The 13633-nt window shown below is 37.1% G+C and overlaps 1 protein-coding gene across 1 annotated transcript in view; it reads left to right on the forward strand.

The window, feature by feature from the left end:
• Positions 1-10140, forward strand: part of plekhf2 (pleckstrin homology domain containing, family F (with FYVE domain) member 2) — a 37317-nt gene extending 27177 nt beyond the window's left edge. Inside the window, exons 2-3 of the mRNA XM_039736619.1 lie at positions 5665-5727; positions 6759-10140. Coding sequence (XP_039592553.1) covers positions 6769-7518 — 750 coding nt within the window. The 5' untranslated portion in view covers positions 5665-5727; positions 6759-6768 and the 3' untranslated portion in view covers positions 7519-10140. The remainder of the gene's footprint in view (positions 1-5664; positions 5728-6758) is intronic.
• Positions 10141-13633: the final 3493 nt, after the last annotated feature.

The following is a 13633-nucleotide window of genomic DNA, read 5'->3' on the forward strand; positions in this document are numbered from 1 at the left end:
AAGTGTCCTGGGAATATGGGTGATGTCTTCATCTGGGCCAGTTTTGTTGAGTGTCTAAAGGTGGAACACAATTTTAAGTATTTGAAAAACTTACCTTCATAAATCATCAGGTGGCATCCAATTTTTTTCACCTCAGCCGTGCTGCATCGTAGATGTTTATGCAATGCTGTACACCGTTATGATGAGAAGTGTATCCCTAGCCAGTGAGGACGAGGAAGAAGAGGTTGAGGTTGGAAATGTCAAAATTCCTGATCTTCGAGCAAAGGGTATATAAGGTATCAGGCAGGAGTGGGGCCATCATTACTAGTGTTTCTACATTATTGCTTTGTTCATTGGTGTGTAAATAAAATATTTTGAACCAATTTCATCGTGAGTGAGTGTTTTCCTAAATAAGCACCTTGTGTCTATGCTGTTAGTGTGGTGTCTGGGTATCTGAAAAAAGTGAATGTAGGTTTTAGATGTGCAGGTTCTTGCTGTCCTCCTTATCTCATCCCACTTTCATTTCTTGTTGAACTCTGCCTGCCAAAGTTAACAACAACACTCTGTTGTCATCAAGAACAACTTCTTCTTTAGGAAAGCATTTTCTTCTTCTGTGTCCTTTGTTTCTTTTGCATTCATGTTAGAAGCAGGGATCTGGTATCATTTGCTAATAGCATGTTGCTGAGCCACCTGGATTGGAACCCAAGTGCAGTGAGTGACACCAACACCACACCTGAAAAGTGTGAGGTTTTTTTTTTTTTACAGTGGCTGGAGTGCCAATCCTGCCACTAACCCCCATGTTTTTCCCTATAAGATGGAGGACCTGCTTGCAGAGCTGGATGCAGATTAACGTTATACCCAGGACAGAGCAATTACAGATTAAGGGCCTTGCTTGATAGTTATTAAATAATGTTTAGTTCATTTTACTATTCACAAATTTCATCCTCCAGAGTACACCATCTTGTATATAAATGTATATGCGTGAAAGTGTGTGTGTCTGTCTGTCCAACCCAAAAGTGCGAGGCTACAGCAATTAAAGCTCAAAGAGCCGGTAAGGCGGCCCCATCATAATGAGTCCGAGACAAAATCGCTTAGTCGCTGATAGACAAAGGGGGCGAGCACGTCTGCAAAATGAAACCACCGACTCTGCATTTCAGTTTTTTTTTTTTTTTCTGCCAATTTCAATAGTTTCTAGGAGCCTGGGCTTTTTACAGCATGGATTTACACAGCTAGTGTAATAAAAATATTTGTTTTTCCGTCAGCTTGTGCTGCCTTTTGCTATGTGACCTCGGGGACAGGGTTTAAAAAAAATATATATATACTCGCCCCAATAAAGAAGGATTTTGTCCAACACACACAAAAGTTGCATGTACATACTTCGTAAAGTTTCTTGTTAATCTCCTAGGTTCATTGTTTTTGGGAAACTTGCACCTGCTTTTATACACCACTTCCTGGACCAGCCTATTAATAAAGTTTGCTTTTAACGTTGTTAGTAAAATGGGCAGCCTTTGACTTTTCAAATACAAAACTTGACAATTAATTTTGAGACTTTTTTTTTTCCCTACTCTACTGCACGACTCTTAGATCACCAGTTCTAGCAATAACTAATATTATTTAGAACAGTTCTCTGTCACTGTTGACAGTAACATCTCAAGCTTGCTACTCTTTTATGCTAGAATGTTTAAGCCTATATTCCAGCAAGCAAAAGCTGACTTCTTTTTCTCATGGAACACGAAAGAAAGTAACAGCTATATTTCTGAATTTTCTAGTATCACTTCACCTTTCTAAAGAGCCTTAAAGGTGCTGTTCAGCATTTGCAGTGTGTGTGTTTTTTTTTTTTGTTTTTTTTTTTTTGCTGTAAGTTTTTACTAATGTTGTTAAAAAGAAAAAAAAAGTTTTGAGTTAACAGAAGGCACAAGCAGCGGACAGGACATCTGTCAAATAATAAATAAAATTGTCTGAAGTGTGTACAGCATGCAATTAAGAAAACAATACAGGAAAACTTGCACAACACCTCTTCAAATTAGGCTGAACAACTTAATTTGATAGTTCTCAATTGCAGGCTGTACACCAGAAATACAAGTTTATCAACTGACTTTGGTTTCAGTGCAGCTTTATAACAAGACCTCTAGTGCTAAAGATCTTCATTCAGAGGCAGTGTATAGAGTTGCAGAGGTCCTTCTTTGTAAGTGGAAATCGTCTCAGCAGTTGATCTTGCACATTTTCTGCAGCTGAAGGCAATTTGTTTCTGTCTAGTTATTCATTTGTATAATTTAGGAGGGAAGTTGTGGGGATGGATTCAAATCATTGATAAAAGTGTAGATTGGTGGCATCCAGTATGAATTCTTAAGATTTGTAAATGGACTGCACATAGTTTCTCTTGAAATGTTTTACATTTACTGTCACAGCAGGCATGCTCAGTGTTATTTCAGAGGCCTTGCAATCACCATTCACCGCACTTCTCCTTTCCTCAAAATGCTGCCTCAGTGATTTTTATGATCAATAGCACAGTTAGCTATTGTCTACATTTTCTGACAATTTGGGTCTATTGACCATGTACAAGTTTAAGCGAGATAATGACATGATTTATCAGCTTTCAACTTGCTTCCTATAGACAGTTTCATGGAATTATTTTCTCAAAAATAATAACTATTCTGTCCCTAGCTGGTTTAAACATTCCATGAAGGGTCAGAGAAATGGTTTTTGGTTTTCTGCACAATCTGTTTGTCTTACTCTCACATATAAAGTAGAACTTCCTTACAATGGACTTTCAATTACTTATATGATTATAATGCAACAAAAAACACAGAGGTAAAAAACAATTGCAAAATTTTTATTAATGCATTGTTTTAACTGTACGCTATTTTTTGTGGATTAATTAGTACTAAGGATTCTTGTTTTTTGTTTTTTTTTTAAAGAAAATTCTCATACTGTATAACAAGAAATAAGAACTTCATAAAAAATTAATAATAATAATTTATGCTGCATACTGTAAATCATGATGAGACTTTATTATTTTTTATGTTTGGAGCTGAGTACACATGTGAAATTCTTCCTTGCCAGTATGACTGACAGATTTGCATATTTATACTTGTCAAATAGATGACTCGTCTCTTCTGTAAAGTAGCTTAAGATTATTTCATTGACTTGTGTTTTGTTTTACGTATACAGTCATGGCCGAAATTATCAGCACCCCTGGAATTTTCCCAGAAAATGCACAATTTCTCCCAGAAAATTGTTGTAATTACAAATGTTTTGGTATACACGTTTATTTCCTTTGTGCATTGGAACAACACAAAAAAAAAACAGAGAAAAAAAGCCAAATCTGACATCATGTCACACAGAACTCCAAAAATGGGCTGGACAAAATTATTGGCACCTTTTCAAAATTGTGGGTAAATCGTTTTATTTCAAGCATATGATGCTCGTTTGAACTCACCTGTGGCAAGAAACAGGTGCTGGCAATATAGCAATCACACCTAAAGCCAGTTAAAATGGAGAAAAGTTGACTCAACCTTTCTGTTGTGTGTCTGAGTGTGCCACGCTAAGCATGGAGAACAGAAAGAAGAGCTGAGAATTGTCTGAAGACTTGAGAACAAAAATTGTGGAAAAATATCAACAATCTTAAGGCTACAAGTCCATCTCCAGAGATCTTCATGTTCCTTTGTCCACTGTGCGCAACATAATCAAGAAGTTCACAACACATGGCACTGTAGCTAATCCCCCTGGACGTGGATGGAAGAGAAAAATTGATAAAAGACTGCAAAGAAGGAAACAGCCCCAATCAACTTCAAAACATATTCGAGCTGTTCTGCAGATTCAGGGTGCAACAGTGTCAGCTTGAACTATCCGTCGACATCTGAACGAAATGAAACGCTATGGTAGGAGAGCCAGGAGGACCCAATTGCTGACACAGAAAAATAAAAAAGCCAGACTGGAGTTTGCCAAAATGTACTTGAGGAAGCCAAAATCCTTCTGGGTGAATGTCTTGTGGACAGATGAGACCAAGGTAGAGCTTTTTGGCAACGCTCATCATTCTACTGTTTATAGAAAATGGAATTAGGCCTACGAAGAAAAGAACAACACAGTACCTACAGTCAAACATGGTGGAGGTTCTAAGATGTTTTGGGGATGTTTTGCTGCCTCTGGCACTGGATGCCTTGACTGTGTGCAAGGCATCATGAAATCTGAAGACTACCAAAAGATATTGGGGCACAATGTAGGGCCCAGTGTCAGAAAGCTGGGTCTGCGTCAGGGGTCGGGGTCATGGGTGTTCCAGCAGGACAATGACCCCAAGCATACCTCTAAAAGCACCCAGAAATGGTTGAAGACAAAGCGCTGGAGAGTTCTGAAGTGGCCAATAATGAGTCTAAATCTAAATCCAATTGAACACTTACGGAGAGATCTCAAAATTGCTGTTGGGAGAAGGCGCCCTTCAAATCTGAGAGACCTTGAGCAGTCTGCAAAAGAAGAGTGGTCAGAAATTCCAGTTGAGAGGTGTAACAAGCTTGTTGATGGTTAAAGGAAGTGCTTGATTTCAGTTATTTTTTTCCAAAGACTGTGCAACCAGATATTAAGTTGAGGGTTCCAATTTTGTCCAGCCCGGTTTTTGAGTTTTGTGTGAAATGATGTCAGATTTGGCTTTTTTTCTCTGTTTTTTTGTGGTGTTCCAATGCACATAAAGGAAATAAATGTGTATACCAAAACATTTGTAATTACAACAATTTTCTGGGAGAAATGGTGCATTTTCTGGGAAAATTCCAGGGGTGCCGATAATTTCGGCCATGACTGTATGTTAAAGAATGTATTGCTTGTTAAGCCTAAATAGTGAACAGCCATTCATTACCCAACCCGCTACATCCTACAACTACAGGGTCACAGGGAGTCTGCTGGAGCCAATCCCAGCCAACACAGGGCGCAAGGCAGGAAACAAACCCTGGTCAGGGTGCCAGCCCACTTCAGGGCACACACACTAGGGACATTTTAGGATCACCTGTGCACCTAACCTGCATGTCTTTGGACTGTGGGAGGAAACCCACGCAGACACGGGGAGAACATGCAAACTCCACGCAGGAAGGACCCGGGAAGCGAACCTGGGTCTTCCAACTGCAAGGTGGCAGCGCTACCCACTGTGCCACCATGCCACCCTAAATAGTAAACAATCCCTTGAAATATTTTGTAACGGTACCTTTTATTAATAAACATTTTCACCAGATGTATAGTTTGTTTTATTAAGTAATACAGAAAGATCTATAACTGATGAACAAATAATTTGTAGAAGCATTATGTAATATTTATTGGTGACTTATTAAAGAAAATTATAAAGTGTTTCCAGTATGAAACGTTTTAGGTAATGTACATGGTAATCACATGGTTATAAACCTAAAATAATAATCTGCCAAGTCGTTAACGCACATTATATAAATATTGAAAGGTATTGTATAAAAAGTCCTACCAAAAACTTAACTATTAAGGTACTAGATTACCTAGTATTGTGTAAAGAATAAAAAATCCATTGCATATTTCATGCTTGATAGCTTTTCCTACGGTAAATAAAGCACATCTTTAAAATTCACTTGGTGCTTACGTTGTGAGGTTCTCTCGGCAGTAATTAGAATAAATATTATAAACAGTATTGTTTCCTGTGTTTTGTTTGACTATTTACCCCACTTTGTCTTCTTGTAGGCCGCCTTTACAACAGTTCATTTTCCTGATCAGCAAAGCAGAGTTTGAAGTCTGTCTCTATAGGTAAGGCAAAATGTCTGCTTCAACTTAAAAGTATTACATTATTTTGTGCTGTGAACTAATGTTAACTTCATATTTTTATCCAAAGCGTTTTTTATTATTTATTCACTTATGCAAGTAAATGATAGATTGGCCTGTGTTTTGCAAGGAAAAATGCTTTTAGTTGGCAATGCTGACTAGTAGGTGAAATGTTTAGTTGTACATAGAGTCCAGTCGGCAGCAGTGGTCTGCTCATTGTCACTTAAAATACAATGGTGTGTTTTTGTGCCAAAGTACTGCAAAAACAAGAAGCCTTTTTTTTTATTGTAGGGCAGAATGCTTGTTGAGAAAATGTTTACTTTAACACTTGAATCAAGATGTAAGTGGTCTTGGTTGCTTATTGAGTTCCATTTACTAAAAATATTTCTTTTTAAGTTCCCAACTAAGTCAGCCTTGTTTTATATAGATCTGTCAAGTTTTGAATTGTTGTTTCTAGCGCCAGTTTTAATACAGTTTATCAGCTTTGGCTTAAGTTGCAGTAGGCAATAATGACAACCTGCACAAATTTCCCAGGGTCCTATGCTGCTTCCACTTATTATAAAGTAGGTAAGAAGAACAGTTTCAGTGCATGGAAATAACATATTTTCAAGGATCTGCTATAAATGAAGTTGTTTGCTTCACCTTATGCATAAAATCCCATTACAGTGGTGGTCTTTTACCAAAAGTTAGGATGTGTATGTAGTTTACACAGGCAATCCATTTTATACAATATAATGTTGTAATATATTTCTTTATTTTACATATCTCTCTAGCTTGAACACAATATTAACCGTGCAGAAGATAAATCTTTTAAAATAAATCACCTTAAAAAGTAGTGATGTTGACCTCAGCTCTGTTATCTTATAGCTCTTTACTGTTAATCATTTATTTTTTGTTTTATGATTGAGCTAAATTCCAATATAACAATTACATAAAGTCACTTCTGAATGGAAATGTTGATTCTGTTGCATATTTTGGCATGGCTTTGGTTTTTAATAGTTTACCATCTTTTTCAGGGAACAGAAGATGGTTGATCGACTTGCTAACAGTGAAGCAAATTCAAAACGTATTGCGGTTGTGGAGGGCTGCTTTGGAGCAGCAGGTCAGCCACTGGCTATTCCTGGTCGAGTTCTCATTGGAGAAGGCGTTCTTACAAAACTCTGTCGAAAGAAACCAAAAGCCAGGCAGTTTTTTCTCTTTAATGATATCCTTGTCTATGGCAATATAGTCATTCAGAAAAAGAAGTACAACAAGCAGCACATAATACCACTTGAAAATGTAACAATTGATTCAATTAAGGACGAAGGAGATCTGCGTAATGGATGGCTTATAAAAACACCAACAAAATCTTTTGCTGTATACGCTGCTACTGCCACAGAGAAATCTGAATGGATGAATCATATTAGCAAGTGTGTGACTGATCTACTTGAAAAAAGTGGAAAAGCACCCAATAATGAACATGCTGCCGTGTGGGTACCTGACTCAGAAGCTTCGGTGTGCATGCGCTGTCAGAAAATAAAGTTTACTCCAGTGAACCGGCGCCATCATTGCCGTAAATGTGGCTTTGTTGTATGTGGGCCTTGCTCTGAGAAGAAATTCCTCCTTCCTAGCCAGTCGTCCAAGCCAGTACGTGTTTGCGACTTTTGCTATCATCAGCTCTCCAGTGGGCAGTTGAGTGCAAGCCTACCGACAAGATCAGACTCTTACAGCAGAGCTTCAAAATTTTCAACAAATAATATGTCTGATGATGACGACGATGATGACAGCAGTGACTGAAGAAAGTTGCCTTATTCTAATATTTAGAATATTAACGTCTGGGTGTTAAGAGGTTGAAGTGTCAGAATAAGGAGGATGGTGCTTTGAAAAATCGTGTTTTGCTTAATTCTGTAATTTAATGATAGTTGTTCCAAAAATGAATGACTTCAGCCCATATTTTACAGATTTTTGCAATGTTTGTATTTTATCCCACATAAGATGCTAAAAGTTAATTCTCCATATTCTCCTTTTTTTTAATTTTGGAGGGAATAGGAATCTTGCTGCTTTATCTCCGAGTTCCATGAAGGTTGTCACTACATGCAAGGTGTATACAAGCCTATAAGTAACTTTTTCAGAGCTACATGCTGATTTCGTCCTCTGGTTTATATCAAGCTGCTTATTGACAATAGAAAGATTAAAGGTATTTTCTGAGAATATTTTATATCTATGTATGTCAATCCATGATTCTCAAAGAAAGGCATGTGCCTCAAAGCTGACCTTTTTAAAACTTGACTTTTCTGCAGGGATATGTGAACTCTTCTTCCAGAGGCACATTGCGATGTATCAGGTGAATTAAAATTGGCGGTTTTGGGTACAGTTCCGCCGGTTGTTTCCAGAGCAGTATTTGAAGCTCTCTTCACAGATTATGCAAAATAAAGGCCATTTCTAGTCTATTTCCATGTTACCATTGCTGAATATGAGGTCTTTTGCTTTTGAAAGTGAAATCTTATGTTTTCTAGTGTTGCTGATGACAAATCAGGTCAAATATTTTCTATTTGTAAACTTAAAAACTATTTTATATACAGTAAGAAAATCTACTTTTTACTATAACTTTGGAAAGTTTCTTCCTTTTTATATAAGGCCTTATCAACTAGAAAGTGCCTTAATGAGACAACTCTAAAGCAGGAATTGCACATGCGTCTACATGACACACACAAAAGGTGGTATTGCATGAAAAAGTTTGGTATTAAATAAAGACATATACACGCAGTAAATCTGAACTTTATTTCCCTCTAATCATCACCTTGCAAGTAGGGAATGACAGCTTTGCATTGTCTTCTGTTGCGATTTTCTTCTTTTTATCCTCCTTCCAAACCCTCTTCTGCTTATTCTGATTGCATGAATGGTTGTGAATGACAGTCTTTTTTTTTTTATTTACCAGAGACTTTTTTTTTTTTTAAACTAGGAAAAAATAAAGCAAACTAGATAGACATATTATACCAAAGGAACTGACAAGAGAACAATGAACAGTGCAGGCCTGTGCCACAGCTTTCAGATTGTTCACAACTGAAGTAAAGCAACCAAAGAGCTCAGCTTATGTCATATTTCTGTAAAGATCATTGCATGCAGAAATGAGGAAGATGAATTCTGAAGTCAGAAAATACATAAAACCATCATGGTTTGGCCATGCTTAAAATTTTTAAACAACCAGAAAATCCAGTTTGACAGAGAGAGCTTTTTATTTCTTTCTTGCTTTTTTTTATGCTATCTATTGTATGCCCCATCCACTAGTGTAAATTAAATAATATTTATATAAATAGGTTGCTAATGTTTAAGTTTCATAAATTATGTTTTAGCAGACAGTAATGTTCATATTAAGGGTTTTCAAATATTTAGGAACTTTCTGCTTTGTCTTTTATTTTATTTTCTTGCCCATCTCTGACTTCAACCTAAAATAACCATTTTACCATATTTGTGGTGTCCGAAATGGACGTGGTTTTGTTCCTCAGCTTAGTGTTCCATCATGTAAACATTTTCAGTTATAAATATCAGTTAAAATGGTAACAGTGTCACTTTTAACTTTAATACATTGGCCGTATGTGAACTGATAAGTTTATTCTCCTACTCTTCTAGCAAGGCGTTAATCAGAATAGCACTTTTAAGTCACCCTTAATCTTTACAAAGCTTCTAACACTACATTAGGAAATGGCTGAGTTCACGTGTGCAGTATTCAGCAGGATACTGTTTTATAACCCCAAAAGGATTTTTATTTCTTACAGTCAATCATAAATTGTTTAAAAAAAATAATAAATCATGTGACAGGCATCAAAATTTAATTCAAAATATCAGACACTATAGATTATCATTTTTAACCGCATGAACTCATGCTAGTAGATGCTTTGTTCAAAAAATAAATTGCAATATTCACCATATTTGATTCTGTCATGAATTCTTTGTTATTTGTATGACACAGTGGGTGGTATACATTTGCTCCACAATAGAGTACCACCTCTAAAAGTTTTTAGTTTGTTAGATCTTTTATTACATTTAGAAGTTAAGTCCCCAGTGCCTGCTAAGGACTATTTACATTATTCAGAATTTATCTCATTTTCATGGATATAGAATAGGATTAATAAACGTTAAAAACACTAGACCCTGCAGCCTTTCTTGCCCCTAATTTGGAGAGCACATTCGCACTTCATGAGATGAGAACACATTCATTTCTGCCCGCTCATCAATGAGTGAGAGAGAGAGAATAGTAGATGCAGCAAAATAATTTATTTTTTGGTATCGAGAAAGAGTAATAGAATTGATCATTACAGATTCAAATTTTTGTAATCAGATTTGAGATGTCAGAGTAATGTTAATGAAAATTTTTCTTCTTGCATGGAAAATAAACACACACTTTTCTATTTCATGATATCCTGTTGTCTTGTTGGTCTCTTTATTACAACAGAATTGCTCATTTGATAAAACTTTGCTACTTATTTTCTATAAATCTAGAGCCTTTTTCGAGATCATTATTTACTGGGGTCCTGTACAATGTGTCATAAATGCAGGCTCTCTTTTCACAGCAGAGGCCGCTGTAGACCCTTTTCTTGGAATACATTGTTTTGAGAGATGTATCGGGCACATTACTCAAGATTCTAAATCTGATCATTTTACTCAGTTTGCAGACGTAGGGTGACCTGCTTCCAGCTGGCTATGCTCTTAAAAATCAAATCGGGGTGGCAATTGACAAAAAGGTCATTTTCAGATACCATCGATTACAGAATAGATTTTATTAAAGATGGTATCCTTTTGTCAACTGACAGTTCTGTGTGTGTTTTGTCCTTCGTGTTTTTTTTTTTTCTTGAACAATTCTATCATGAGTTGTAAATTCAGGAAGTGTTTGCTCATGATTGTAAAATGTTCTGTAAATGTATTCAGATTTGGCTTTCAGTTTTGTGTGCATCTTCTGTCATTTTGACTTGGATTTACTCTGCACTTTACAATGACTACAGAGTTCTTATTTAAGGTGATTTAAACACCCGAGCTGTTCTCCATGGTAACATTTTTGAAGATGTTAAAGTAAATGGAGCAGTAATGTCAGATCAATATCACATAATATCAGCAGCTTTTTACGTTTCATTGCTCTTACTGCGTAACAGTTCTAACATATGCAGACTTTCTAGACATTGGGTTTTACTTTAAGGTCTTAATTTATTTTGAAGCACGATATGTATAAGTTATGGTTGATTTTATTGTTGAACTGTTATGAAGAGAATTTCTTTATTATGTGTGTCCTTGTGTCCTGACATACCTGTTTGGATTGCATGCATTTGCCTTTGTTACAGATTTTTCTGTTTTCAAGGTCCACCCATCGTTTTCTTGCTTACAACAGGGCCGCGTTCAATAGAAGCAATCGGATTGCTGCACATTTGTGCAAAAGGTGGACGAGTATCGTGGGGAATGTAACTTACATCCCACTTCATTAAAAACTAGAATTTTCTTGTTTTCCACTGTTTAAAATAGCATTGTTTTAAGTTGTTGCTTGTAGATGTCATCATTTTTGTGCTTTTATGTTTAAAACACTTCAAAAGGGCTGAGATCTGATTGTAATCCTGCATATTGTTGTAATTTTACTAATTCTGAAAAAAATATAATGCAGTGCTTATAAAAAAAAAAAAAAAATACTTCCTGTCTGTTGTATAATTTTTCAAAAAGGTCTTTGCTGAGCTTTGGATTCTTTCAGCATTCAAGTGTACAGAACATGCTAGTATTTGCAATCTCCAGCTTTCCTAGCTATGCAGTAAGTGGTGTACAATTTGATTGTTTTCATTTCAGCCTGACATTACATGTTATGAAAAAAAACCTGCTATGATTTATAGGAACACTCCGGCCAATTTTGTTTCCCCAGCCTCACCCCATATTACTTGTCCTATGCAGTTTGTAGTGGTGGCGTGAAGAAAAGATAGTGAGTAAAGCTTCTGATAGAACGGGCAAACGATAAGAGAAGTGTCCAAAGAAAATTAACATATCGTGTTGCATAATCCATATGTCGGTTACCCAGTCGTATGCTCACAATGCATGCGTTTTGCTGAAATATTGTTAGTTCTGAAATAAACGGCACAAATCAGAAATGAGAAACTGAAGATTTTGTGATTGACTTTTTAAATTTTAGAAAGGACTGTTGATCAGCAAATGAGGGGAAGAGGCCCTTCATGCTTTCATTTTATGTTCACATGGGGTTGCACTTTAGAATTAGGGATCTGGGGGGTATTTTTCGTAGGTGGATTACTCGTTTAGCCGGATGTAATTGTTGATGATTTGGCCTGATCCTGGATCTGTCGGTTTTTCTAAACTCTTGCTGGATGTGTTGTCATAGCAAGACATCCAAATCCTCAGACCTGCTCAGAGCAGCTCTGTTTTATGTAAACAAGGATTAGCTCACACACTTAATCGGTGTCCGTGTGTGGCATTCATTCAGTCATGGCTTTGCCGTTCATGAATGAGCTACTAATTGATATCGGTGCGCAAATTATAAGAAGAGAATTTCATATAGAGAGGGTTTTGCACCATCGGCAAGACCCTTTATTGCTCACGGAGGAAATTCTTTTCGAAAGATACCGCTTTAGCCAGGTGGGAATATTGTACCTCAAAAGTTTATTAGCACCTTATATTGGAAGTCAAACTCGGCAAAGTTGGACTCTCACAACTACACAGACAGTATGCATTGCTTTGAGGTTTTTTTTGCAAGCGGCACTTTTTTATACACTGTAGGCGATGCGGCAAATCTATCTAAGAGTGCAGTTTGCCAGGCAATTCGTAAAGTCTGTCTGGCTCTGAAATATTTCCTTCGGTTTTTCATAGTGTTTCCTGGACAACCAGCGTGTGCAGACAATAAAAGAGGCGTTTTATGCCATTGCAGGTACACAGGCAAAAACACCCACAGTTCCGTAAAGAATCTCGCAATCTGCCTAACATTCTCATTACCCAGGATTTCCAAATGTGATTGGGGCACATGGGACTGATCTGAGTGGAGTTTGATCAAACATTATTTGGAAATGTACCTCTCCTCCTGATGAATAATCAGACACAGTGTCTTCATCAAGTATTTGACCTCCGTCAATATCTCGTTGGTCAGACAAGTTCTAGGGATATGACATTCACTGCAACTGACCCAACAAAATAAAGATGCCCTCAGAAACCGGGCGATGGGCATTTTGCTGGATTACCAACTCTTCCGCAGGGGTTAGGTCTGGACCGCGTGGACCTCCACCTGTTTTATGCTTGTCTGCCGCCTTCTTAGCTTTAAAATTAATGTTTTTTTATATTATACAGGGTTGATTACCCAGTGACTTCTCTGACTGAGTGCAAGAGGAAAAAATAAAATGTAGTATATAAATTATTAAACAGTAAAACATTAACATTTAAGAAGTAAAGATACATTGAGCAGTACTGGAGTGCTTTCGGGTAAAGTACATTTTAAAGGCGCTATAACTCAACAGGTAAGCAGCCCTAACAGCAGCTTAAATGTAGTTGGCTCATCTCTTGGTAGGAGATCCCTTGTGAAAGGTTCCCCACGACCGCTGTGGTATAGAAATGACATTTTCTATGCGATCCTCCAAATTTCTGCCTGACAACGTTGCACTACGTGCCTGTGATTTAAGAGAAAAATTATTCTGAGAAATGTGGACGCTGCTGTTCTGTGCGTAATAGGCAGAAGGTCCAAACAATTCCCAAGTCCAATACAGTAATCCCTCGCTATATCGAGCTTTGACTTTCGCGGTTTCGCTCTATCGCGGATTTTATATGAAAGCATAACTAAATATATAACGCGGATTTTTCGCTGCTTCGCGGGTTCTGCTGACAGTGTATCTTTTTACTTCCTGTACATGCTTCCTCAGTTGGTTTGCCCAGTTGATTTCATACA

Source organism: Polypterus senegalus, chromosome 15 (assembly GCF_016835505.1).
Source record: "Polypterus senegalus isolate Bchr_013 chromosome 15, ASM1683550v1, whole genome shotgun sequence".
Classification (NCBI taxonomy): Eukaryota; Metazoa; Chordata; class Cladistia; order Polypteriformes; family Polypteridae; genus Polypterus; species Polypterus senegalus.